General features: G+C 40.8%; 1 protein-coding gene across 2 annotated transcripts in view; it reads left to right on the top strand.

Moving 5' to 3' along the window:
• The window catches only part of VWF (von Willebrand factor), a 177,036-nt gene that overhangs the window by 126,005 nt on the left and 23,133 nt on the right, over positions 1-27,898 (top strand). For both annotated transcript variants that reach the window (XM_081309814.1, XM_081309815.1), the window contains 9 exons: positions 8,926-9,146; positions 10,320-10,512; positions 10,913-11,254; positions 13,085-13,284; positions 19,203-19,305; positions 19,736-19,810; positions 21,336-21,440; positions 21,676-21,881; positions 24,253-24,402. In XM_081309814.1, the coding sequence (XP_081165940.1) occupies positions 8,926-9,146; positions 10,320-10,512; positions 10,913-11,254; positions 13,085-13,284; positions 19,203-19,305; positions 19,736-19,810; positions 21,336-21,440; positions 21,676-21,881; positions 24,253-24,402 (1,595 nt within the window). The remainder of the gene's footprint in view (positions 1-8,925; positions 9,147-10,319; positions 10,513-10,912; positions 11,255-13,084; positions 13,285-19,202; positions 19,306-19,735; positions 19,811-21,335; positions 21,441-21,675; positions 21,882-24,252; positions 24,403-27,898) is intronic.

Here is a 27,898-nt window from a genome sequence, read left to right as displayed (position 1 = left end):
TATATATTTCTAGTTATTACATTGTACCAATGAATTGTCAATTTTATATTGTCCTTTGTTTCTTGTGATCATTTTTGGGCACTTTTTTATTGGTGCATTATAGTTGTACATAATGGTGGGATTTATTGTTACATATTCCTACATGCACTCTTGTGATCAATTTTGATTTAAATTCTATTTGTTTGTTTAAGTATGGAGTTTCGCTTATTGTTGGCATGGGATATTTCCCCCCATCCTTTTACTTTAAGCTTATGTGTGTCCTTACATATAAAGTGAGCCTCTAGGAGCAGCATATAGTTTGACCTTGCTATTTATTTATTTATGAGTCTGGGAATTGAACCCAGGGGAGCTTAACCACTGAACCTCATAGCTATCCTTTTTATTTTTTATATAGAGACAAGGTCTTGCTAAGTTGCTTGAGGCCTTGCTAAGTTCCTGAAACTGACTTTGAACTTATGATACTCCTGTTTCAGCCTCTAGGGCCGCTGGGATTACAGGCATACGCCACCTTGCCTAGTTAAATAAATATGTTTGTTTGGTTTTAATTGTGCTGGGGATTGAACTCAGAGCCTTGTGCATGCTAGGCAAGCACTTTAGCACAGAGCCATATCCCAGCCTGAGTTTATTTTATTAAAAAAAATTTAGTCACTCTATCTTTTTTTTCTTTTTTAGTCAGAAGGTTTTATTGTTGACTTCACCCAGTTTTCAAAGGGGAATTATTGTTTCCATATTTTTCAAATATGTTCATTTCACTGGTTAATTATGAATTAGTTACTAAACAAATTACACTATTTCCATAGAATAGACTATAATGTCATTTAGTCTTATAAACCTTACTTTGAATAATTTTAAATGAAATGAAAAGAGATTTAATGATGTCAGATAAATTGGGAGATGAGCTGTATGTAGAATATTTCACAATGGGTTCAGTGTCTGTGTACGTAAATTTTAAACACACATATAGAGGATCCTTGTAGCTGGAACACATGCACTCTCAAAATAAAATGTTAATTTTTTTTCCATGTGAATTGTAGGTGATTAAAAATACTCTATCTCAATTCTATCTTCTGTAATTTTTTTCCTAAACAAGTAGGTTTATTATTTAGTTACTCAGTATAATTCTTTAAGTTTTTTCCTTTTTTATTTATATATGACAGCAGAATGCATTACAATTCTTATTACATAGATAGAGCATAATTTTTCATATCTCTGGTTGTATACATAGCATATTCTCACCAGTTCGTGTCCTCATACATGTACTTTGGATAGTAATGATCATAACATTCACCATCATTAATTACCCCATGTTCCCTCCCTTCTCCTCCAACCCCTCTGCCTTATCTAGAGTTCGTCTACCCCTTACTCATCAGATAGAGCACCAATCACTAGGGTATATAAAGAACTCAAAAAGCTAAAAACCAAAAAACAAATAACCCAATCAATAAATGGGTCAAGGACCTGAACAGACACTTGTCAGAAGATGATGTACAATCAATCAACAAATACATGAAAAAATGTTCATCATCACTAGCAATTAGAGAAATGCAACTCAAAACCACTCTAAGATCTCATCTCACTCCAGTCAGAATGGCAGCTATTATGCATACAAACAACAATAAGTGTTGGCAAGGATGTGGGGGAAAAGCTTCACTCATATACTGCTGGTGGGACTGAAAATTGGTGCAGCCAATATGGAAAGCAGTATGGAGATTTCTTGGAAAATTGGAAGTGGAACCACCATTTGACCCAGCTATCCCTCTCCTTGGACTATACCCAAAGGACTTAAAAACAGCATACTATGGGGACACAGCCACATCAGTGTTTATAGCAGCACAATTCACAACAGCTAAACTGTGGAACCAACTTAGATGCCCTTCAATAGATGAATGGATAGTCACTATCTTTTGATTGAAGAGTTTACATCTACATCTACAGCAATTATTGACAGGGAAGGACTTACTATTGCCATTTTGTTAATTATTTGCTTTCTGCCTTGTAGCTTTTTCTGGACTGTAATTTCCTCCCTTGCTGACTTTCTTTTTATTTCATTGATCACATTTTTTTTCCTGTAGTGACATGTTTTGATTCTGTTCTCATTTTCTTTTTTTTTAAATATCTTCTATAGTATTTTCTTTATAGTTAGTATGAGGCTTGCATAAAGCATACTGTAGTTATAACAATATATTCTATGTTGATAACAATGTAACATCATTTACATACAAAATTCTACTCTTTTTTTCTTCTCCCAATTTATGTTATTGATGTCTTAGATTTTACTTATTGTGTATTAAAATATTTTATACTTATAATTAATTTTATACTTTGTCTTTGAAGTTTTATACCATTAATCAAAGTAATTTATGCACCATACTTATAGTAGTACAGTATTTATTTATTTATATACTTTCTTGATCAGGAGCCTTCTACTTTCATTCACTTTTGTATTGCTGCTTAGTGTCCTTTTATGCCAATCTGAAAGACTCCGTTTAGCATTTTTCATAAGTTAGATCTAATGCTGATAAACAACATCAGAGTTTATCTGAGAAAATTTTAATTTCTCCTTCATTTTCAAAGGACAGTTTTTCCAGATACGGTATTCTTGGTTGGCAATTGTGTTTTTTCATCACTTTAAATATATCTTCCTACTATCTTGTGAGTCTACTAACAGTCTTATGGTGACCCCTTGTATATGGCAAGTTGTTCTTGTCTTCCTGCTTTAGAAATTATCTCTTTATCTTTGACTTTTGGCAATTTGATTATTATGCATCTTGGTATGGACTCCTTTGAATTCATATTAGTTGGGGCCCTTTAGGCTTGTTGAGGCTGGATATCTATTTTCTGACCCAGATTTGTCCACTATTTCTTATTTCCATTGCATTTTAATCTTTATATTCTATTTTAAAATATTGGGGTAGTTAGCTCATTATCTGTGATATAAAATGCAAATATTTTCTCTCATTTTTTTCCTTTTTCCTTTGTTTTGGTAATTTTTGCTTACAGGCTTCTTTATTTTTATGTAGTTAATCTTTAATCAGTTTTTTTCTTTCACTGACTCTGGATTTTGAATCATTCATAGAAAACCTATCTCTACTACAAGGTTAAAGAGGATTCAACTGTATTTTCCTCTATTACATATATAATTTCATCTTTACATTTCATCTGTTCCATTCAGAGATGATTATTTTGTCTGGCATAAAGTATAGATCTAATTTATCTTTTAAAAATAACTAATCAGTATCATTTATTGACATCAAAATTTACCCTAATGATGTAAGAAGAACTTTCCTTATATTTTAACTTTTCAGATGTGCATAGGTTTATTTCTGGAATTTTTATTTTATTGCACTTATTTTTAGCTATTCATGTATCAGTACTATAATCTTAATTATAGAGACTTTATAATATGTTTTAATGCCTGGTGGGACTAGCAGTACCTCCACATAGTTTTCTTCCACAGTGTTTTTCCTGTTATTCATTCATGTTTATGTTTTCCCGCCCTTAACTTTAGGGTGAGCTTGTTTAGCTGCATAAAAAGTTAGGTGGTATTTTTATTGAGATTTTATTATATTTATACATTCACTTTCTTTTTTGTATTACTTTTGTATTACTGGCATCATTATGAGGTTGACACATGCTATCCGAAGACAAAGATTTCTGTCCACTTATTCAAGCTGAACTTTCTGTCTTCTAGTAGTGTTTTAAAGTTTCCATATAGGATTTTTGCACATTTCTTGCTAAATTTATTCCAAGTGTTTAAATTTCTTTGTTGCTATTATGAATGTTTTTTCTCTTCTTTATATTTTTAACTGATTACTTTTTTGTGTTTATGAGTGGTATTGATGTCTACACCTGTTTTATATCTTATGATCTTATTTATTATTTTCTTATTGAATTAATTTTATCAGATAAATTAGGGTTATCCAGATATGTAAATGATGTCATATCATTTACAAATAGTATTGTTTTACTATTCCCTTATCAACTTTTGTGCCTCCATTAATTTCTCTTTCATAATGGCATTCACAGAATTATTTAGCACAATTTTGAATAGTAAAGGAGATTGTAGATATCCTTGCCTTGTTCTTTAATGCCTCCAATATTTTGTCATTAAGTAAGAGACTGGTTTCAGGGCTAAATGTGCGCACACACACACATACACACATATGCATACACAAACAAATATATTGCAGTGAGTTTTGTTCTATTAAGAAAGTATCTTTAATTATCATTTTTTGAGTGTCTTTATCAAGAATATGGAATTTTGGTGTTAGTGAAAGCTTTTTTTGACATCCAAGGAGATAATCACTAGATTTTACCTCATTAGATACATTAATATTATATATTATTTTGATTTCCTGATATTGATACCATTTGACTATGTTCCATTATTTTTTTTATAATGGTGTTGGATTCTTTTTGGTAATATTTTATTTAGTACATTGACTTTGATATTCATAAGTGATATTGGTCTGCAGATTTTAAATTATTTCTTTAAACCTAGGGCAAAATATTAATAACATAAAATTTACTATTTTAAGTGAACAGTCCAGTGACATTAAGTAAATTTATATTGTTGTGCAACTATCACCATCAACCACCTCCAGAGTGTTTTATTATCTTGTAGACTGAAACTCTGTATTTAAATGCTCACTCTCTATTTCCCTCCTTGAAACCCCTGGAAACTATTATTCTACTTCTGTCTCCTTGAATTTGCCTACTCTAAGTACTTATGGGAGCAGTCACACAGTTTTTTTCCCCATTGTGGATGGCTTATTTCAGTTAGCATAATGTGTTCAGGGTGCATCCATCTTTCTTCTTTTGTGTTTAGTTGATTTTTTGTAGTGAAACATTTTAATTCCCTTTTAATTTTCTGTATGTCTTTGGCTATTGTTTTGGCGTGGCAACTGTGAGGATTATATTTTACATCCTAAATTTTAACGCTCTCTTTTGCAATGATTCCAGCTTAACTGTAGTAACAAAAACTTGCTCTTTGTCTCTGTACCCACACTGTTCAAGTTACTGATGTCACAAAATTATATCTCTAAGTACCATGTGTCCAATAAAAGAGGCTATTTGTTGTTTTAAAAATGTATTTGCCTCTTTAATCATTAGAAGACAAAAAGTGAAGTTAAAAGTTTTGGAGCTGAAGTTTCAATCAGCTCCAAAATTTCTTTCTGGTTTCTGTTTATATTTTCTATCTGTTGATATTTCTATTTTGTTCATACATTATTTTCTTGAATTTATCCATATTCTCTTTTAACTTTTTGATCATCTTTAAGACGTTACTTAAAAGTCTTTGTTTAATAAGTCTATTATTCTCAGGGAGAATTTCTGTTGATTTACTAGAGCAGACAGATTCTGCCAGTGTCATTATTGTCTAGGTGGGAGGACAGACTCCTGGTGCTTCTTACTCTACCATCTTCCCTCTGAATCCCACGTGTGTGTGAGTGTGTGTGAGTGTGTGTGTGTGTGTGTGTGTGTGTGTGTGTGTGTGTATGTTTTCCTGGTGCTATTTTTAAAATCTAGTTTAGATGTCAATGCTAAACCTTATTTCATAAAAAGCTTTGAGAACATTTCTCCTATTTTCAATAGCTGGAACAGTTTATGGAACATTGGACTATCAGGTCTTGGAGAGTTTAATGAAATTTCTATGTAAAACCATTTGGGGTTGGTGTTTTTTCCTTATTTTCATTTTGTGGGGGTAATTTTTTCTAATTCTTGCTAAATTTCCCTAAATTTTTTTCATGGGTATTGTAATGCTTAAGTTTCTTTTTCTTTTTATTTAGTGGTTAATTTTGGAAATCTCTATTTATCCAGTTCACCCAGTTATTAATAAATAATGTATATTTAAAAAAATTCTTTTTCAATTGCATTTTATCATTTATTATTTTTTCTTTCTTTGTTTTGGTATCAGGGACTGAACTCAGGGGTGCTTAACCACTGAGCCACATTCCCAGCCATTTTAATTTTTTATGTAGAGACAGTTAAGTTGCTTAGCGCTTTGCTAAGTTGCTGAGGCTGGCTTTGAACTTGTGATTCTCCTGCCTCAGCTCAAGGGTAATCTGTAATCTGGGATTACAGATGTGTGCCACCATTCCCAGCTTTCTCTTCTTATTTTATTAAAAGTTACTTTAAAGTTTGGGTATTCTCTGTTTTTTAGTTATGCTGAAGGCATTTTTAAAAATGTCAGAGTTGAACTTTTCTCCTTATTGTTCTGTGTTGTGTTTGTAGAGTATATGAGCTGTGTGGACCTATGGACCTAGAAAGTTGTTGCTCTAGCCTTTGGTTACTCTGGAGATATATATATATATATATATATATATATATATATATTTGGTGCTAGAGATTGAACCCAGGGCCTTGTGCTTGCTGGACAATTGCTCTACCTCCAGTTCCTGAATGTCTTTTTGAATATTTACTTTTTAGTTGGTTTATCAATTCACTTCAATACTTATATCCATCACATTTTGATATTCAAACAAAAGTTTTAATATAATATTCTGTTACTGGTATTTATATTGTCACTTTGAGAATGAGTAGGAAAGATATTGAAAAAAAGGAGAGAAATGAGATAAAATGATTTCAGGAGATATTTATAAGTAGTATACTTTGTGATAATATTTATTATATGCCTCTCATATATTAATTTAAAAAATGGTTTAGCTTCATTTATAGATTTACTTATTAAATATGTATGTCTCACCCGTGCCCTGCACAGATGGTGGAAATGGGGTTCACCTCTGTGGAATGGGCTGGCTAAGAAATAAAAGCTAAGAAAAAATAGAATGGCAGAAAAAACCACAGGACACAGAAAGTAGTTTCAAAAGCTGGGGCAGGACGGGCAAGCTGATCAGACACATAGAGCTTCTAGATTACAACAAAATGCAGCCTGTGTCTGCTTTATTTATGTTGGTAAACATCAAAGGCCTTCCATATAATGTTCTTCACTAAAAAAAGTTAAAGGTAGGCTGTTCAGTTCCTGATGGGTTACGCCCATCTCTGGAGCTACTATGGGGGATCTTCCTAGCAGAACGGAGATAAAGGTCATGTGCATTGGGCAATCTATTGCGGTGGGAAAGCCACAGATAGTTCCCAAGGCCAAACCTAAGTCTCCCTGGCTTCATGCCCAGAGAAGATCCTCATGAATTTCAAGGATGGCTTCCTGCATACATGCATGTCAAGCTCTATCAATCAGACATTTAATCTATATTGCAACTAACTCATAATAATTCTAAAAGATAGCTATTATAACCTCACTATGCAGAAGAGAAAGGAGAAAGTCACAGAAGTTAAGTAATCTAAGGTCATAGTGCAAACAAAGGGTAAAACAGAATTCAATTCTGAGCTTTGGCTCTAAAATATCCATTCCATAGTCATGTGGAATGAATCTTTATTATTAGCTTGCCAAGTGTAAGCTAAAATAATTGCTTTGCTTTGAAATATCTTCTATTCTATGGCAGTTTGGGCTAACTCTTTGACTTGATGATATTAACAGCTTAAGTATTGGGAATTGTGTTAGTCAGATTTCCATTACTGTGACAAAATACCTGAAATACTCAATTTAAAAAGAGGAAAAGTTCATTTAGACTCCAATTTTAGAGATTTAAGTCCATGGTCAGTTGGCCTTATTGCTTTTTGGCCTACGATAAGTTAGCACAACATGGCAGGAACATCTGGCAGAAGAGGCTACTCACCTTATGGAAGCTGGGAAACAAAAAGAGAGAGGAAGGGGCCAGGGTTCTAATATCCTATTGGAGGGCACACTTCCAGTGACCTGACTTCCTTCCACTAGGCCTCACCTCTTAAAGGTTCTACCACCTTCTATTAGCACTGTGACCTGGGAACCAAGCCTCCAACACAAGGGTCTTTGGGGACACTTCTTCAAATGATAAAAGGGATACTTTTAGCATGGACCCAGAAGGCTAGTAGCATTCAGTCTTGTAGTTAGAAGTGATTAAATGCTGAAAAAATGAGGAGATTTTGAATGTAAGAGCTTTTATGGAGGCTGTTCAGCTCCAAGAAATGGTACATCCAGACCTGTCAGTGACTGTGCTTCCCTGACAGTCACCCAGGCAGGTGGATGTGCCCCAGGACTGGCTATAAGAGAAGGACATTAGTGTGGTCTCACTGTTCCATTAAGTCTGCCCCTCAGTTCTTGAGCTTTTATTCACCCACCACGGTAGAAGAGGTCATGATTTGCCAGAAAAACTCATCTTCAACTTCATTTAGGTCTAAGATTAGCTTTCAAATCATTAATGGCAGTGGTACCTTTAAAGTGGGAATTTTCACTGAAACATGTAGATATAAAATGATTAGTATTCACAAATTGGTGTTTTAATAGGAACCTTGAGAATTTGCTAATGATGTGAATGAATGAGGGTCAAATGATGGAGCTCTGAGACCCAACCTTGTTTTTGGCTCTGGAAATACTTCTCTTGTGCAATAAGTCAACATGGCCATGACTTATACCATTAGCCACTTGGCAGCAGAAAGGACACATGTGTCTTTAGGTGAATTTTCTTTACAATGAGATCATGAGTTCATAACTTGCTTAGCTCCTTGTGATTTCAACAAGTCATAACAGCTCTGGAACTTAGCTTTGTTTCCTAGGCCAAGGCATCCCTTTAGAGTAGATCATTCACATTGTACATTTACATGTTTTGGAAGCATGGTTCTACAATTTATCATGTTTTTATGCAATATTTATCCTTCTAATCCTTCTCCAGGAAAATATTTAATGGCAAGTGTTACCTAATCCTTTCTACCTCAGTCAGGTTCCTAATCTGTAAAAAGAAGGAAATCAGTCGATAGGACCTCAAATGGCCTGTGAAACTGTATTTGTGTGCAGCCTGTTGACACAGAGAGTGTGTTGCAGGTATGGGGATTTGAATAGTGTCTCATCCATCTTCTGCTCGCCCCATCCAGGTGTGTGCATGGGAAGTTCCACTCGGCACATTGTGACCTTTGATGGGCAGAATTTCAAGTTGACTGGCAGCTGTTCCTATGTCCTGTTTCAAAACAAGGAGCAGGACCTGGAGGTGATTCTCCACAATGGTGCCTGCAGCCCTGGTGAGAGGCAGACCTGCATGAAATCCATCGAGGTGAAGCATGATGGCCTCTCGGTTGAGCTCCACAGTGACATGGAGGTGAGAGGTGCTTTCTGTGGGCCCCATGGCAAGGCTGCAACAGAACTTCAGGGGAGCCACATGGAGCTGGTGGCAGCTGGCTTTAGCTGGTGCTGCTGGTTGGGACTCAACCTTCTGCCAGACTAGCAGAGCACCACCTTCTTCTGAGGGCCTCCTTGCCATTTCCCTTTTCTTGGCCTGATTTCATATTTTTCTGGGCCCAGAATTGGAAGAGAAAATCAATTATAGATAGCATTAAATTATGAATTTAGTGCCAGTTTCTGGCACTGATAGAGAATTGGGGTTGGCACAAGGACTGTTTACCCACTAGGCATCATGAGCCCAGTGTCTAAGGCTTGTGAGCTTTCCAAAGGAAAATATTTAGGGCCTAAATCAGGGCCTTTGGAAATATTTAGGACCTAAACAAACTATAATGCTCCAAAATTTGAAAACTGTCAAACTGGTATAAATAAATGTTTGATTAAATGTTTACAAAAGGTTACATTATGCCAACTTCTTTACTTGTTCATTTGAAAATCATAAATATTTCATTGCATGAAAATAACTCGTAGGCTAGATTTTTCTCACTTTGCAAGAATTTCTGAACATGAACAATAATTGCTGAAAAATCATAGCTCATCATATATTAAATGAGAACTCATAGCCAAAAAATTTTAAAATCAAAGTGATAAAAACCCTTCCAATTTTTTTACAGCAAAAATTATATTCATCACAGGGTATGAGCACATTTTAATATGTTTGATATGGTGGTGCCTCCAAAGAAAAGAGCTTCTAGGGATCCACGTGCATGCAAAGAGGACCCGAAGTACTTCTGTTAGATAATCCTGGAGACAGGGACCTGATGAGCTGGGAAAATAGCAACTTTTCTAGCCTGTCCTGAAGGGGTCACCCTTCCCTGTTGAGTCACAGACTCAAGGTTCCCTTTAACCCTGGTCTTTCAAGCTCCAGGTGCGTGGCTGTCTGTACAGTACTAGAGCTGTCTGCTCCCCAGCAAGCTCTGCAAAGCTCCTGCATTTTAGAAAAGCTGTTGACAAATATCAGGGCTCCTGGTCAACGCTGCTGTTGAGTGATGAATGTGTAGGACATCTCAGTGACTTCAGTAGGAAGCCGGGACTCAAGTTCTAGGATTCCTTGTTGCTGGGACTACTGATGACTTTTTCCTTCCTTGGGCAGGTGGCAGTGAATGGGAGACTGGTCCCTGTCCCTTACATGGGTGGGAACATGGAGGTGAGCATCTATGGTGCCATCATGTATGAGGTTAGATTCCACCGTCTTGGCCACATTATGACATTCACTCCACAAAACAACGAGTTTCAACTGCAGCTGAGCCCCAAGGTGTTTGCTTCAAAGATGTATGGCCTCTGTGGTAAGGACATTTTCTCCACATTTCTCTCTCTCTCTCTGAAGTTTATTTTTTTTAATTAAAAAAGTGTTTTTTTTTTTTTTTGTACTAGGGGTTGAATTCCAGCCCCTTTTATTCCTTGAGACAAGATCTTGCTAATTTGCCAGGTTGGCCTTGAATTTGCCATCCTGACTCTGCCTCCTGAGCAGCTGGGATTACGGGCACAAGCCACTGAACCTGGGCTTCCCCCCTACATTTATAAATCTTATGCATTGTACTTTCAGGGTTCTTGGATGGTGGGTTTCTGGGTCTAGTGGCCAGTACCCCATCACAATGTTCAGATGCTGGTGGGGTGGAGAATGGCCAGGTCTCCAGCGTCAGCGTGGCGGCCTGTATGACTGCTAACTCGTTCCTTTTTCTCTAGGGATCTGTGATGAGAATGGGGCCAACGACTTCATGCTGAGGGACGGCACAGTCACCACAGACTGGAAAACGCTCGTCCAGGAATGGACAGTGCAGGAGCCAGGGCAGACGTGCCAGTCGGTTCCCGAAGAGCAGTGTCCTGTCTCTGACAGCTCCCACTGCCAGGTCCTCCTCTCAGCCCTGTTTGCTGAGTGCCACAAGGTCCTTGCCCCAGCCACGTTCTATGGCATCTGCCAGCAGGACGGTTGCCACCGGGAGCGAGTGTGTGAGGTGGTTGCCTCTTATGCCCACCTCTGTCGGACCAATGGGGTCTGTGTGGATTGGAGGACACCTGAGTTCTGTGGTGAGTTCCCTTATGTGCTCTTACAAGTCCTGGAGGGCAGCTCACTGTGGCCTCTCTCAACCTCTCTGGGCCTCAGATTCTTTTCTGCCTAATGAAGATCAAAATCCCTATATTTTCTATTCCTTAGGATTCAAAAAAGAGTCAGGTAAGATGATAGATATATAAGTACTTTGAATGTAGGATTCTGTATAAATCAAAGATGATCCTTTCTATTAGTATTTCTGTAATTCAAACAAATGTGAATTCAGTGTATTAGACACTACACATCAGCAGTACTATGTAACCAGTCACAATGAATTTGAAGTTTCACCGAGCTATAGCCAAAGCTCACAGAGGAGGCTTTGCCTGAGCTGGATTTTGAAGTGTGAATGGAATTTTGCCATTCGGTTATTAAGAAGATGCTCAATTACCAACACCACAGGATTGCTAGTGTAGCTGTCTTCCCCTCAAGGTCAGCTTTCCTACTTGAATGTGGCATTTATTTATCATTTAAAATGTGGGGGATACCAAATGAGTTAGATATGAATCCTACCCTCAAGAGGTGTTGGAGTGAAAAGAACACTGAATTTAAACACCCTCAATCTGTATCAAATATAATGGCTGACTTTCTTTCTTTTTTTTTTTTTTTTACTGGAATTAAGCATGCTGGAGTTCATTATTATAAAGCTGTCAGCAGTTGTAACTGGGGCTGGAGGACTTGGGCATCCTAGTCTCAGTTCACTGGTGATTGGCTGTTTCCTTAGTCTTTCTGGACTTCAGTTTCTGCACAGTGGAATGAGAGAGTTGGGCAAGATTGCCCCCAGGTTCCTTTGAGTCCTGATTTTTTTTTTTGAGTCCATGTGGATGACCCTTCCTCCTCTTAATCTGCCTGAAGTCAAGGAGCATGTTCTAGTATCTAAGTTACTGGAAGCACCTTTTTTTTTTAAAAAAAATATTCTAATTTGTTATATATGAGAGCAGAATGCATTTCAATTCGTATTACATATATATAGCATGGTTTCTCGTATCTCTGGTTATACACAATGAAGAGTCACACCATGGAAGCACCTTTTTTGTCTGCTAATTTCTCTGTGCATATCCTGGCTATTCATTGTGCTCCAACTCTTTGAAAATCTTTGGAAATCCTCTCTGTCTGGGTGTGTGAGGTAGTTGCCAACAGGGTGAGAAACACAGTGAATCACCTTGTAGCTTCTCTCCCAAGGCCACTCTTCATTGCTGTGGATTCTTTTTTTTTTAATTTTAAGAGAATTTTAAAGCATCACATACATCTGCATTCCAAAGAAAAAGCCACAAAGCTTGCTAAGGATGCATGGGTTCACTTAGTTAGGATTCAATTTGGCTGCAAGTAGCAGAGAAATCAATTCTCTGTCGTATGGATGATCAGAGGAAGGTGATATCAAGTGATTCTGGGGCTCACCTGAGCGTGATCTTTTTCTGCCTGGTTTAAGATGCAGCTCTAGTTATCATTTGCGTGTTCCATGGGGAAGGAGAGAAAAGGAACAAAGGGCATGCACACACAGCTGTCTTTTAAAAATGATTTTTGGAGGCTGCCACAGGATACTACATTCCTCTTACAGCTCATTGGCCAGAATTTAACCGTATTACCACACTTAGCTGCAAAGGATGTTGGGAAATGAGCTCTTTATTCTGGGTGGTTGTGTATACAGCTGAAAGTTCCATTTCTATGGAAGATGGAGAGAATGAACATTGGTGAAAAGTTGTCATCTCTGCTGTAGCAAGTTTGTCAGATGATTGAACACCTTGAATCAGCTGCATCTGTGTTTTCCTCTGGTGTGTACCACTGAGAGTGACTTCCTTCTCTGTCTGCAGCCATGTCATGCCCACAGTCCTTCGTGTACAACCACTGTGAGCATGGCTGCCTGCGGCACTGTGATGGCAATACGAGCTCCTGTGGGGACCATCCCTCGGAAGGCTGCTTCTGTCCCCCACAGCAAGTCCTGCTGGAAGGCAGCTGTGTCCCTGAGGAGGCCTGCACTCAGTGTGTTGGGGAGGATGGAGTCCAGCACCAGGTAGTAGCCTTGGCCTTTCACCTGCTGTGGGATGGCTTCCCAGGCTCCTGCCAACTTCTGCAGGAGGTCAACTCCTAAGGGGATCATGGAGGGACAGGGAGGCAGTATTACATAATGGCTTTGGATTCAGATAGATCTTGATTGAAATTCTGGGCATGTCATGTATTAGCTGGGCAATCAAACACCAAAGTGTTATTCCTACATTATTACTATTATTTTATGATCATATTCATGTACATAGAATGATATAGGAACTCAGGAGGGAAAAGAAAATGAATATTTTATATGGTGATGCCTGACGTTATTCAGATTATATCATATACCCTGATTATGCTAACCCACCATGTATGAATTTTCTCAGTGGTTTTCAAAGGTGTTTTTTTTTTGCAAGGTATTAACAGTTACTTGTGGCCAAATGAGTTGAAAAAATACTTAGCTAAACATAGTTATCACATTTCTTTATTGCAGGATTCTTCAGCACTTTTGTGGTGCTAATGTATATTGCAAATATTTAAGAGGATTTTTGTTTCTTCAACTTATTCAACCAGGCATTTTGTGTGTGAGTGTGTGTGTGTAACATTCCTGTCGACTAGAATTCCATAGAATATATCAGGATATCCTCTATTACTTATAAATACTCACAGAAGCCCTATGAAGAAGTCTTAAAGAGCTTAGTAGCTTGCCCATATGCACAGTTTGTAAGTGACGGAAATGGGAGTTGGACTCAGATTTTGAAGTTCCATCTGACCTCAAAGATCTTGTTCTTTCTATCATATGGAATTGCCATTTTAGTACATCTTTTTTTGGACTAATTAGCTTGGAGCTATTGAGTCATCAGTTTTTATTTATTTATTTATTAGCTCTGCAGGAGTTAATTAGAACACTTGGAAAGAACAGTTGGCAGAGTTAGCAGACTCCCCCTTCTTGGTCTGAAATGACAGCATATCTCTTCCAAGCTGATACCATGTGTATTTAGAGGATCTGAGGCTTATGTGTGTCTATGCCTGTGTGAATATGGGCAGTGGTCTGGTCCTCACCCTTGACAGAGATACTACCAAGCAAGATAGAGGTAGAACCCACTTGGCTTCTAGGAAAGGAGAATGTGTTCTATGATCCTGTCTGCACTCATGATCTAACATTTCCATAATCACTAAGAAGAACTTTTAACATGACTGAGAGGACCAGGTTGGGTGACTTATCTCTGTGTTTAGTCACGACTAGGAGAACTTTTGTGGTAAAGTTAGTCAACCAACCATAGGAAATGTTGAAAACAATAATTACAATAACTACACTGTTCTGTCCCTGACATTATGAGTCAGGAAATGGATTATTTTATTTGATTCTTCCCAAAGCTCTGTAGGATCCTTATTGCATGTCCTGTTGAACAGATGGAAAAGCTGAGGCTCACATGGCATGAAGTTATAAGGCTAGGTCTCTCATTTACAGCAGAAGGTCATCCCGTAGTGTTCCAGCCCAGCCCCTGATCTCAGTACAGTGGTATAAGCATGGGCATCAGTTGTACTGAGATCAATTAGGGTAATACTTGAATGGGTCTACTTATTAGGGTACTACTAATGGGTCTCATCTGTTATAGTTTAGTTGTTGGACTTCATCACAGTGGACCCCATTTGTTCTCAATGTGGAACAGAAGAGCCAGGAGAGAAGCCTAGTCATATTTTACTGCCATCTTTTAATTTGCCAAACTAAGCAATTGGCTGTACATAATATTCCCCAAGTGAGTTGACAAAACCTTACATCTCTCTCCTTGATTTGCACAGCTCTTGGACTCCCACAGGGCTCAAATGATGTGTAGCATTTACATATGGTGCTAGCACTTAGTGGTAATTCTTGATTGGTTTTTCTGGTAGGGGCCCAGTGCTTCCTCTCAGCAGGAGGCAGAACTGGTCTCTGCCCTTGTCCTTGGTATTCTGTGATGAGAAGTAAACTCATTTGCTAAGTGTTTCTGGCTCCATGAATGTCGGGTATCTTTAGGGCCCTGAAAGTAGGGAGCTTGTGAATTTTATCCTCATGTCTTGCATCTCCAGCGCCCCCCTTCTCCACTCCTCTCACTCTATTTCTCCTCTCCTCACCTTCAGTACAACACATTAGAATAAGCATTGGAGTTGTGTAAGGAATCCATCCAAATAGCACAATCTTTTGGACATAGAAACAACCTTACAAATATATTTTAAAAATCAAGTAACATAAAATTAATCAAAAGCTTTGCAGAGAACACAGCCAGTTTTACTTGTTCAGAAAATATAGCTTAAATGGGTGAAAACACATATCTTGTCCAACCACCTGCATTTTCAGCTTCTACTTTCAAAGCAGAGAAAGACTAAAATTCTAATATGAAGAACATTTCCATTAAGGGAATTTTTTTAGCTGAAAAAAATGAAAAGCTCAGAAAAATCTTCCTTTGGGGAAATAAACCATGGTATAAATCTATTATAGTTACTTTGGAAGGGTAAAATATTTATCAGTTTCCATAGCTCTTGTTTATTTTACAAAATGTGCTCCAAAGATACAAGCCTTTGTAGCGGGCACAGAAGGGACTAGAAGCCACACACAGGATGTCCCTCTCTGTGGAGCTGGTGGTGGGACACCATGCTGGCAGGCCCTATGTCAAGGGAGAACTGCATCCTTCACTGAGAAGCCCATGGCTAGGAACCTCCTTACCTCTTCCTCAGTCTCTGCTGTCCTGCGATAGGGCTCATTCATTTGCATTCATTCAAATTCTCAGGCACCATGGTGGTGGGTGGTGGATGACTTGCGTGTGTCCCTTCTCTGGCTTTGAGTTTTGAAGACTTTGGTTTTTCTCCACCATACTCCAGGGAGGCATCTTGTGGCATCTCTATTTACTTTGACCTGCAGCTGGCTCCTCCACCTGGTCTGTTCAGATGCTAGTCATGCCTCTGCCTGCAACCTGGCAGATGACAACCTTTGGCATGGGCCTGTGCAGGAGTGCCCTCTGCTGGCGGGTTTGCTGTGTAGCCTGGCCAGGCTAGTAGAGCGGCCTCCAGCAGGCTTACTCATCCTTAGCTTTGTTGGGGGCCATTGATTCTGTGTCCTGACTTTGGTAGGTTTTCTTCAAACCTCCTGGGAAGACCAAAAACCCTGGAGAAGGATGATGAACACCTGCTTTTAGACATCTATTTTAGAATTGCACACTTTCAGGATAGAGAACCCTCTATTTCTGTCCTGGATCTGCCCAGGCCTTGGAGAAGCCCTGGAACACCAGGGCTGTGGCCACTGTCGGATGTCTTTAGGGCCCTGAAGTCCTTCTCTTCTCCAGCCTGCTCGCCATCTCCAACTTTGTCTTTAACATGCTTCTGTCTGAGGCAGGCTTCTGCTGCAAACCTTCAGGGCAAGCTCCTTGCCTACCGAGTTAAGTGCAAACTCCTTATTCTGTGCCTGGCATTGTAAGCCAGGAAAAGGGTCATTTTATTTGATTCTCCGTAAAGATCTGTAGGATTATAATCCCAGGGCTGCAATCAGGTCCTTGTCCCACCTGCCTCCCATGCTGTGCCCAGGCCACCCCCGGCCCAGCCCCGCTTGTCCACAAGGACATTCCTTCCTCTTTATCCTTCTGCAATTTTTTTCCTTTTCCTCTTTCAGTTCCCACCTGCAATTTCTTTCCTCTTCTTCTTTGCCAGGTCCTTCCCAGGCTTCCTAAGCATGTCTTTGTGACACATCTTTGACCACCCATCCCTCATGAAAATTTTCTTTATGCTTATGTGTTTTTCATTTTTGAAAATGGCTTTATTGAGATATAATGTGCATATTTAAAATATACAATTTGAAGGATTTTTGACCCATGTGTTCATCCATAAAACCATCATCATAATCAAGGTGATGAATTTCCATTAGCCTCAAAGTTTCCTTTTGTCTTCTTCTAAATCCATCCCCTAACTCTAGACAACCATTAGTCTGTCTGCTTTCTTTTTAATTTTTATTATTTTTTTTGTTGCTGGTCTGCTTTCTGTCACTATAGATTCATTTACAGTTTTTGGAATTTTATATATGTAGAATCAGGCAGTGTGCCTGACTTTCTTCATTTGGCATAATGCTTTTGAGATTCATACAGGTTGTGTGTCTTATTAGATGATTATTTTTCATTGCTAAATAGTGTTCCACAGCATGCACATATCACAAATTATTTCTCTCATTCAACTTTTCATGGATGACCTTTATTTCCTCAACTCTGTTATTAGTTGTTGGGACTGATCCCAGACAAGTGTGTCCAAACCTTCCCAGGGTAGATGCTGTGGCTCTGGATGAGAGGTAGTTATGGTACAGCAGCTAAATCTGTTGCATCTAGAGACTGAATGCTGGGTTCTATGTGACCTGGTTAAGTTACTTAATTTCTCAGTATCTCAATTCCATCATTTTATACAAGGTAATGGTAGTACTTATCCCATAGGGTTATTATATGGAAGATAAAGTAATGGATGTTAAACCCTTAGAGAAATATCTTGAATATATTTAATGTTAGTCACTATTTGAGTTACAGAACACAGTGGTTAAAAACATGAATTCTGGGTTTGAATTGTAGTTTTGTTGCTTGTACTATGTAATCCTGAGCGAGTGCTTTAGCTTTATCATTCAAAAAGTGAAAGTGTGGGGATGAGAAGACAGTGGAATGAGACAGACATGATTACCCTATATACATATGTGATTGCATGACTGGTGTGACTGACTCTGCATCGTGTGCAGCCAGAGGAATGAGAAGTTGTGCTCCATTTGTGTCAAAATGCATTATGCTTTCCTGTGTATCTAATTAGAACAAATTAAAAAAAAAGTAGGGATGACGTGAGTGATTTAGATAAAGCCCTTGAAACAGTGGCACGCAGCAGATGCCCTTGAAATGTTAGCTGTTATGGTTTGAGTGACAAGTGACCAGGGCAGGCTCTGAGGGTCTCACCCTGAAGGAGGAGGGAGCATCTTGGGGAAGGGTACTTCCCCTGGAGATCTCTGATCTTCCTTCTTTCCAGCTGACTGTGGAAGCAGAAAGAGTAAACAAGACCTTCTCAACCTGGGGATGTTTTAGAGGTTTTTGAGCTTACTGAGTAAGAATGTGTTTTTTCAGGGGCAATTTAGCTTGAATTTGATTTTAAGTTTCTATTTAATCTGGTATCTGAGTACAGAGATAGGCCAAGTCCTAACTCCGCATCCCTATTTGTGGAGCTCGTCGCTCTGCACCAGGCCCTGAACTAATCACAGCGTCCACTCCTCACAGCAGTCCTGGGGGCAGGCGGAGCACCCTCATCTTCCATGGAGGAAGGAAGCCCATGCTGGAGTTCAGGGTTCCTTATGTGGTAGGGCTGTGTGCAACTGTGAGGAACTCGCCTCACGCTCTGGGCAGACCCTCATCTGAAGACTCAGAGATCTGTGCCCAGATCTGATCAGCTCTGGCATCAACAGTATGGGGGTTTGAAGAGTCTTTTCCTCTCCTCAGCTCTTTCTACCCCCTTGTCTCAAGTTGATTCCAGACATAAATGGATTTCCTCCCCAAGCTACATCCCAGCTTCTCCTTCAGCTTGGGAAATGCCTAGCAGTGTGACATAGGGCTTTCATTTTCTTGCTTTGCTTGGTTTCAGCACTACTATCAGAGAAAGCTTTAGGGAAAGTTCTGGAGTTTTCTAAAATCTATAGTTGGTTCTTTCTCCCTGACTTTGCAAAGCTGTGTGGTAAGGGCCTTTCTCACGACCCCTAAGTTTCTCTAGCATCTTGCCTCTCGGAACCTCACAGCCTCCTTTCAACTTGTTCATTGTGTGGCTCTGACAGAGGGATAGGTCAGGAATGGTCCCTTGTGATAGGAAAGTGGGCCAGAGGTGAGGGGAACTGACGTCCATAAAGTCCAGGGCTTTGCACTCTGAAGTGTTCTGTGCTTTCTCTAAATCTCATTTTCTCCTTAGTTCCTAGAGAGCTGGGTTCCAGACAATCAGCCCTGTCAGATCTGCACCTGCCTCAGTGAGCGCAAGATCAAGTGCATGTTGCAGCCCTGCCCCACTACCAAAGGTAAGTGAGTTCTCTCTGAGAGGTGCTCCTGGGGGAAGAAGTGGTCTTTGGGGCACCTCCATCCATCCCATCTCAGACATGGACATGGCAGACCATATCCAAACACGGTGCATGGACTTGGTTTTCTTGACCAACCTGCATTCCCCACTGTTGGTCTTGGGGTCCCGTTTTTTACCTGGAGTAGATACTCTAAGATCTAATCCCACTGTCCTATTCCCCACCTTGGCATCAGACCCTGGAGCATAACTTTTGAGGGTGTCAACAGGACATACTGCAGAGACTCATTTTGTCCTGGTCCCATGTCCTGAATCTATGTGGGACTCCCGTGCAGGGCCTGTGCTGGTTTTCTGTGAATGGGAACATTTGAAACCCTTCTCTAGCTGGGCCATTATTTATTTCTCTGACTTTTGTGACTGTTCTCATCCTCCAGCTCCCACATGTGGTTCTTGTGAAGTGGCCCGTCTCCATCAGAATGCAGACCAGTGCTGCCCAGAGTATGAGTGTGGTATGTGTCCCACCTTGCATGTTCCTATTGTCCCCAAACCCAGGTGAATGATGTCCTGAGTGCCCAAAGCTTGGATATGCTGTCAGGCACAGGGTGTGAGAAAGTACATGGGTAAGGCCTGGCTGGATTTTCAAAAATTAACACCTTTGAAATACCAGATTTCCATCCTAGAAAAATTCTATAGTACAGTATGTGTACGTGGGGGGGTTGGGGTGGGGTGGGGCTGGGGAGTACCACTGGGGATTGAGCCCAGGGCCTTGCTCATGTTGGACAACTACTGTAGAACTGAGCTGCATCCCCATCCCCCACAGTACAGTATTATATGCAAGATTTAAGAGCATTAATCAAAGGGTGGGCTGGTTACTGCAGGGTGGGGCAAGAGAGATTTCCTGAAGAAAAGGCATACTGCAGTATCCCATTGTCCTTTTCAATAAGATTTTAAGGACACTAGATGTAGAGAAGGCCAGTTCCCCAGGCACCTTGAGTTCAGCAAGCTGATGGAGGGTTGCATGATAGGCTTGCAAACTATGAAGCCCATGGTGGAAAGAATGAAGGTGTAACTCAATTAACTCAGAGTGGATGGAATGAAGGTTCACATGACAGGAAAGCTCTAGTCTTCTTGTGCTCATAATGTGCTTATGAACTATATAGAGGAGGACATAACACACAGGCTTATAAAATTTGCAGTGATGTGAATCTTTAAGGGAGAGCAAATAGTTCAAGGAGAAAGAAAGTTTAGAAAAGAATCCAGTAATCTGAGAAATTTATGTTGGTAAAATTTATCAGAATAATGAGACTTCTTATGCAGGAGGGAGCTCTGACTTGAGAATAATGTTTTTTAAAAATATGATCTTAGGATGTTAGGAGTAGAGAAAACTGGAGGGGCTATTTAGCTCAAGCTCCTCATTTTATTGACATTATTAAATGCCTACAATATGCAGGAACTTGACTTTTATTATTTCATGACATCCTCAGACGAATCCAATAAAGTTTCCATATTACAGAAGGGGAAACTGAGTCTAGAGAATTAAGACTGGGCTAAGATCTGTAAGTACTAGCAGATGAAAAGAACAGTCAGTAAGAGCTTACCATAGGGCTGTCTCTGTGCCTGTCTATGTACCTATGTAAATCTCTCTCCCCATCTCTCTATCTAATCCATCACTCCCATCTCTTTCTCTCTTTATCATTATTTGTTTTCTTTTTTTTTGGGGGGGTGGATACTGAGCCACATCCCCAGTCCTATTTTATATTTTATTTAGAGACAGTTGCTTAGTGCCTTGTTTTAGCTGAGGCTGGTTTTGAACTCCCAATCCTCCTGTCTCAGCCTCCGGAGTGCTGGGATTACAGGCGTGTGCCACGGTGCCCAGCTCTCTGTCACCATTTCTATCTTATCTATCTTTATTGATTATCACCATCTGCTTAAAATTGTAGGAGTCTGCATGAATAGGAACATAGACTCCCCTTCACAGTAACAAAAGGACCACGCTTCTGAACTCTGTGTGAAACTCTCTTTCCTGGCCCTCAGTGTGTGACCTGGTGAGCTGTGACCTGCCCCCGGTGCCTCCCTGTGAAGGAGGGCTCCAGCCAACGCTGACCAACCCTGGCGAGTGCAGACCCAACTTTACCTGTGGTGAGGCCTCCACTTTTCTCCTTTGTATTCGTGTTGCTGTTTCTCTGTAGACTAACTCCTTTTTGGTATAACTGAATATCCTGCAGCCCTGAGCTGGGTACATGTGAATGTCTGAATTAGTATCCTGGGTCTGGAGTTGCCCGGGACACCATGTTAGAGCTGAATATGTATGAACTGTGGCGGAGTGCAGTCCTCAGTGTGGCAGGACTGAGGTGTCACCCTGTATGCCCTTCAGTCTGCAGAAAGGAGGAGTGCAGAAGAGAGTCCCCACCTGCCTGCCCCCCACACCGGACACCTGCCCTTCGGAAGACCCAGTGCTGTGATGAATATGAGTGTGTCTGCAATTGTGTCAACTCCACTGTGAGCTGCCCACCAGGGTACCTGGCCTCGGCCACCACCAATGACTGTGGCTGCACCACAACCACCTGCCTTCCTGACAAGGTAGGGACAGCTCACCTTTGGCAGGGATAACACTTGCTCCTCAGGGATGATTTGCATCTACTCAACCCTCCCTTTCTGCTCAATCCAAATACCACATAGGTTGGTGGGTGGAATCAGAATTCCATCTCGCCTAAATTTAGTTAACTCTATTTACAGTGAATCTATTGTGTCTTCTTCATGGCTAGGTGGTTACAATCAATCATGGTTTTTACCTCTAAGAAGCTTGTTTGTAGGTTAGCTAAGGAAAAATATGATTGCATGTATCATTTAGAGATCAGTTAGTAGTTTATTTATGTGCTAATTGCTGTCAATTCATCTATCCCTCCCTCTGTCCATTGCCCAGCCAATATTTGCTGAGCAACGACTATGTTCTGACAGAACTGGTACTGTGTCAGGTGCTGTGCGAGAAATATAAGATACGGTCCCCACTTATGATCTCATTAGTATATATGATAATCGTCTCTCAACTGAAAAATAAAGTGTCAGAGGCTGGTTCAGATACTAAATATAAATAGCAGTCTTGAAGGATCAACTAGGATTAGCTGTTGGGAAAGACTGAATTAGGGGGTGGGGATGAGGATGGAGAGTGGGAAGGGAAAGCAAGTGTTGGGGAGTGGGACTTGAAATGAGCCTTCAGTGGGAAGATCCGGGCACAGTCACAGCTGCTGGATTGAGGGTGAGTGACAAAGAGCAGCTCTCTGGAGCTCCTTAGGACCACACCCAAAACTCATTTGCCTGGAATGTTCTAGATCTCTGTTCCTCTTGGGATACTCTTCAAGCTCAAGGTCTCCCAGCACACATCTTCTAGAGACGCAGGTGCAAGTTTAGGAGGCAGCAGTTGCTGCTCCTCATGGGTCTTTTCTGGTGCCCCTCTTCTCGCCCCCTCCTCCTTGCCCTTCTATTGGTCTTTCTTGTGTCTTTTTAACCTATAGCAACCCCAGTCCCATTTTTAATGCTTTTAATTCACTGGAGAAGCCAGGTCATTTGTCCTAGAAGATGTCATGCACTCTCAATTTGGCTGACAGCTTCCTCATGGTGTTGTTTACTATGTTCTTCCATTAGCTTTATTTCTATCAAACTAAAAATTAGACCCAGGGTATTATTTTCATGCACATTTGATTTTGGTGGGGCAAAAATGCCTCATAGATGATGCTGTGTACCTCCTGTGGCATCATACCGTGAGGTACATAATGTCCAGTTGGCCCACTGTTAATGATAAGACTGGGTTCAGGTAATATCAGTCTATTTCTGCATCAGGAAGTTTACCCCACCTTCATTCCTTCTGATAGTTTTAAGAGTCATTGGTGTTGCTCAAGAATCAGTATATCATGAGGGCTTGAAAACTTGTGATTTTTATCTACTTGACTCATTATTATGTATTTATTGGCTGAATTCTTCCAATAGAACATTCCCCCATCTACTTTTGGTTACCCTGAAATAGAATTACTTTAGGTAAGGGGATGAGGGTAAATGCTTGAGCTAAGGTATCTTGGAGATAGCTGAGAGGTAAGATTCTGGGTCAAATGGTGATCATTTTCTAGGAGACGTTTTAATAGAAGAACAAGGTATCTCGGTGAACAGGTGCATTATACAGAAGCTAGAAGACTGAGTAGGTATAGGATCAGTAAATGAGGGTGGAGACCTGTTGTGCATAGTTTTGGAGGGTATACTTGTGATTAATATCAAAATTTCAAAACTTGTCTCTGGATCAAACAGCTTCTTTAACACCTCTTTCCAACAAACTACACCTGAGCATACATTCCTGGCTTTGAACGTCCCAATGTCATCCAGTCTTTGTGATTTCATCTCTCGTCTCTTCTACAACCTATGATTCTTCCAGATAAAATCCATTCTCTCAAACATAGCCCGTATTGTGTTCCAGAATCTTTCCTTCTTATGTTCCTGTCACTGTGCGGGGAGCGGGAGGTTCACACACTCATAGCACCTCCCCACCTTCTTTTACTTCAGTCTGCTCCTAAGGGGACAGATGCAGGTGGGTTTCAAGTCCAAGGACATTCCTGGGTCTGAGAACTTGGGTATAGCTTTTTTTGTGACCTAAGAAGAAGTTCAATGTTCAGTAATGAAAATGGGCCAAGGCAGGCAGTTGTTATATCCAATCCTGAGGACCATGAAGGACTTACAAGGGACCATCCTTAAGGATGGGCTGGGGATGGCTTTTCTAAGGCTGGTGGGCGGGGAAGGGAAGAACACAAAATCTCTGAAGCACCCCTCCACATAGGCGGAGACCAGACTGGCTTTATTTCTTGCTGTTTTTCTCAGCACCTAGATCAGCTTCCACACAGTAGACGGTTACTGACCGCTTGCTTAAATGCATCCAATGAGTTCACTCACAGAAACCTCGTGTCTGCAGGTGTGCGTCCACCGAGGCACCATCTACCCTGTGGGCCAGTTCTGGGAGGAGGGCTGCGACGTGTGCACCTGCACGGACACGGAAGATGCTGTGATGGGGCTGCGCGTGGCCCAGTGCTCTCAGAAGCCTTGTGAAGACAGTTGTCTGCCGGTGAGTGGGGCACAAGTGCTGCGTACCGCATGGGACCACTGGATGAGGAAAGTAGGGGAGGGGATCCCAGAAGGGGGCAAGAAAGGCCCTGTGGTAACCTCTGGTTCAAAGCCAGAAAGTGCAAGAAGGAGGAGGAGAATAGGTCTGAGTTAGACGAAGGAAGCATGAGAGAAAAATTGCTATGTCATCCTTCCATGATTTGATCCTTGGCTAACGGCCATACCTGCTGTGTGGTCTTAGGCGCAGAGGACTGGCAGAATTGGTTTGAGCAGATGTAGAAGAGATGAAATGCCCAGAGAAGAGGCCCTGATTTTTTTCTCTCTCTTCCACTTCCAGTCGCCACCTTAGCTTATCCCCAGAGCAGACATATGTTCTGAATTTTCTATGATTGTTCAAGTTTCAAGGCACCACAGCATTTCTACATAGGATAGTGGGTTTGGGGACTGTGTTTTTAATTTGAGGTACAGGAAACATGATCAGTGTTCCCCAATTCAATTTGTGGTGGCCTACCTCTAAGATCCCCTAGTTTTGCACCTTGAAGACTGATCAGACCTTAGAGGAAGGGAGCAACAGTCTTCATGGAGAATCATGGGTCAAACTCTGCTTGTTGGCCTATTGCTGTTTTTGCTTTCTTTTTATGAATAGTCATGTTAAAGGAAGAGGTTCCAGGGCAGGCAAGCACACACATCTTGTGGATGCTTTTGTAAATGCTAACAGCAGTGAAGGCCATGCTCTTGCTGCTGCTTGGTGATAGAAGGGAGGGTCTAGGAGTGAATTCAGAAATGGGAGAGCCAGTCAGGTCACCTGCCATTCTTCCTGCATTGCTGATACTGAGGATGAGTGGAACTGTGAGGCATCTTTGAGAGATGATGGTACTGTGGAATCCAGGTGTGACTTTTGGGAACACTAAGTTACGAAAACTCCTTGGTCTCCATCTCCTTCCATAGGTCATGGGAATTGATGGCAATAGCTTGCTGTCAAACAAAGAGAGTGCTCTTTAGAGGTCATTTTTATAAAATTGGCACCCAATACACTTGGTTTTAGAAGGGAATTTTGATTGCATACTATAACCCACTTGAGCTAACCAAAATAAAAAGACGGTTTGTGGAAGAGACATAGAGGAATCTCCTAGAAATAAAAGGTGAGACAAATGGTCATGACATTTCTGTCCATGGGTCCCATGAATCCCTGTCTTTTCTCTCCATCCATCTGCTTCTGCTTCTCACTGCAGACCAGCTTCCTCTATGAAGAAATTGGACTTTCTTATAACTTTCATCTGTGTATAGGTTTATAGAATCTGGTTCCAACTCCACATGGCTTTTTAGACCCCGGGCTCATCCCTGTCCAACCTGACTTACTCAGTCCAGGTTCCATGGATTAACTTTTTAGAAAGAGATTCAATGGGCTCTGTTCAGCCCATGGATGGGTAGCTCTGTCCAGTTCCCACTCTGGTCCAGTCAAGTGTTATATGTGGTATGAACCTGGATGTCCACTGTGGTCCGCTGTGGTGCTGGAGGCAACTCAAAAAGAAGATGGGTACAGAGGTCAGGGAAATGAGCGGAAGAGGAAAGAGTCTGGAACTCTTGGCCTCAGATAGCTCTAGGCGATGAGAGTCCATTATAATTTTATGGGATCACAGTCATTACCCAGGCTGTTGTTGACTGAAATGTCATTTCCTGGCACATGATTATATTTTATTCATCCTCATGATGTATCTCAGGAGGAAAAAAGAGGGAAGGCTATTTTTCCCATTTATCAGAGAGAAGAAACAAAGAAATAGCATAGGGAATGGAGTTGGCTACTGCTCCTCAGCTCCTCTGATGCCAGTAGGAACTGGAGCCTGGGGCTTGTTCTGTTAGGCTAGTGCCACTGGCAACTCCAGTGTTGCAAGGGCCAGTGTGGTCCAGGGAGAGGGAAGAGGTCTTCAGACTGTGCTCCTCAGATGGCCTCAGCAGGGACAAGGGACCCAAGCTCCATGTTTCCAACTTCCATATCAATTATGGCAACCATGCTTCAAGGATCATGCTGCCTCATTAATTAGGAATGTATCTTCTGGCGATGTATATCTTCAGGTTGGGTGGATATTAGATCAACTTAGCTCCATTATTTTTAAAAATGGTCTAAAAATTTTAGTGCATATAACATAGTTTTCTGCATTTCAATCCCCAGTACTATCCCCTTCCATTTCTTCCTTTCTCCTCCCCAATTCCCTGTCTCTATTCTAATGGCATTTCTCCTATTTATTTATTTTTTTATGAATGCATTATAATTATAACATATAAAATTGGAATGCATTGTGGTATATTCATACATTCACCTAGCGTGATTTGACGGAAGAGAGTAAGGGGAAGGGTCTGAGATGTGTAGTCTGATAGGACATTGATAATATACTCATGACATACTCATTGGAGAGTAAGGGAAAAGAAAATGGTGAAAATATAGGATGAGCTCTGGTTGTGCAGCAAGTAAATGGCATTGCTGGTGGTGTGGAGGGGAATGTTGGAAAGATGGGAATTTTGGTGGCATGGTCAGATGCATCTTAGTGTGAGACATGGATGAGGTCTTTGGGTTCAAGGTATTTGGTCTGGGAATCATTTGTGACATTGACGGTGTGCTTGCCCCCGGTGGGATGCAGCAGAAGACAAACAGGGTGCACACCTCAGATCACTCCTACAGCGAGGCTCATAGGAACGGCATCAGATCCCTCAGAGTATTGCTTACTCTCTTCAGGGTTCCCTGGAGTCTGTTTCTTCTATGGCATTTCATATGTTCAGCCTTATGGTAGGATATGTGGTGTATCATCCTAATTTGAGGTACCTAGTACCTCTTCAACGCACAGTAAATGACTAAAATCTCAGCTGATAAGAAAGACTGGGGACAGCTTCCTGCGCACTGCTCTGACGTGGGTAGGGATGTCAACAGGTCCCACGGAGGTGGTGTGGGCTTGAGCCAAGTCTCTAGAGTGCTTGCACTGTCCTGGGGGAGGCAACGTTGTGTGCCTCTTCTGATTTGGCTCTGCTTGTGCGTGCGTTTGGGAAGCCAGGCAGGCTTCACGTCCCCACCCCTCCTGGACAGCCAAGGTTATTGCTTCTCTCTTAAAGGACATTGCTCCAAATTGAAGCCTTGTCCTGGGTCTTTGCCCATGGCTCCTCATGTTCATTGTCTTGCCTATTGTTTGTTACATAGATATTTAGAGGAAGGTTTCGATCCAAATTCCTAATGCTTTGGAGGAACTTGAGGCAAGATGAGCCAACACACTGGCAGGATACTGGGCTCCCTGTTAGGTTTTCTGGAGAAAGTTGAACTCTTTTTCTTTGTTTCTTGACTGTACTCTTTAACTATAGGTAATTGCCAAGTAACTTGCAGGGAAAGCCCATCTCCTCACAGTGGTACATTAGCTTTCTGTTGCTGTGGCAAAACACTTGAGAAAATAACTTAAAAAGAAGAAAGGTTTATTTTGGTTTACAGTTTCAGAGTTTCAGTCCGTGCACAGTTG

Source organism: Spermophilus citellus, assembly GCF_964194105.1.
Source record: "Spermophilus citellus genome assembly, chromosome: 10".
Lineage (NCBI taxonomy): Eukaryota > Metazoa > Chordata > Mammalia > Rodentia > Sciuridae > Spermophilus > Spermophilus citellus.
This window is presented reverse-complemented; position numbering and strand designations above follow the sequence as displayed.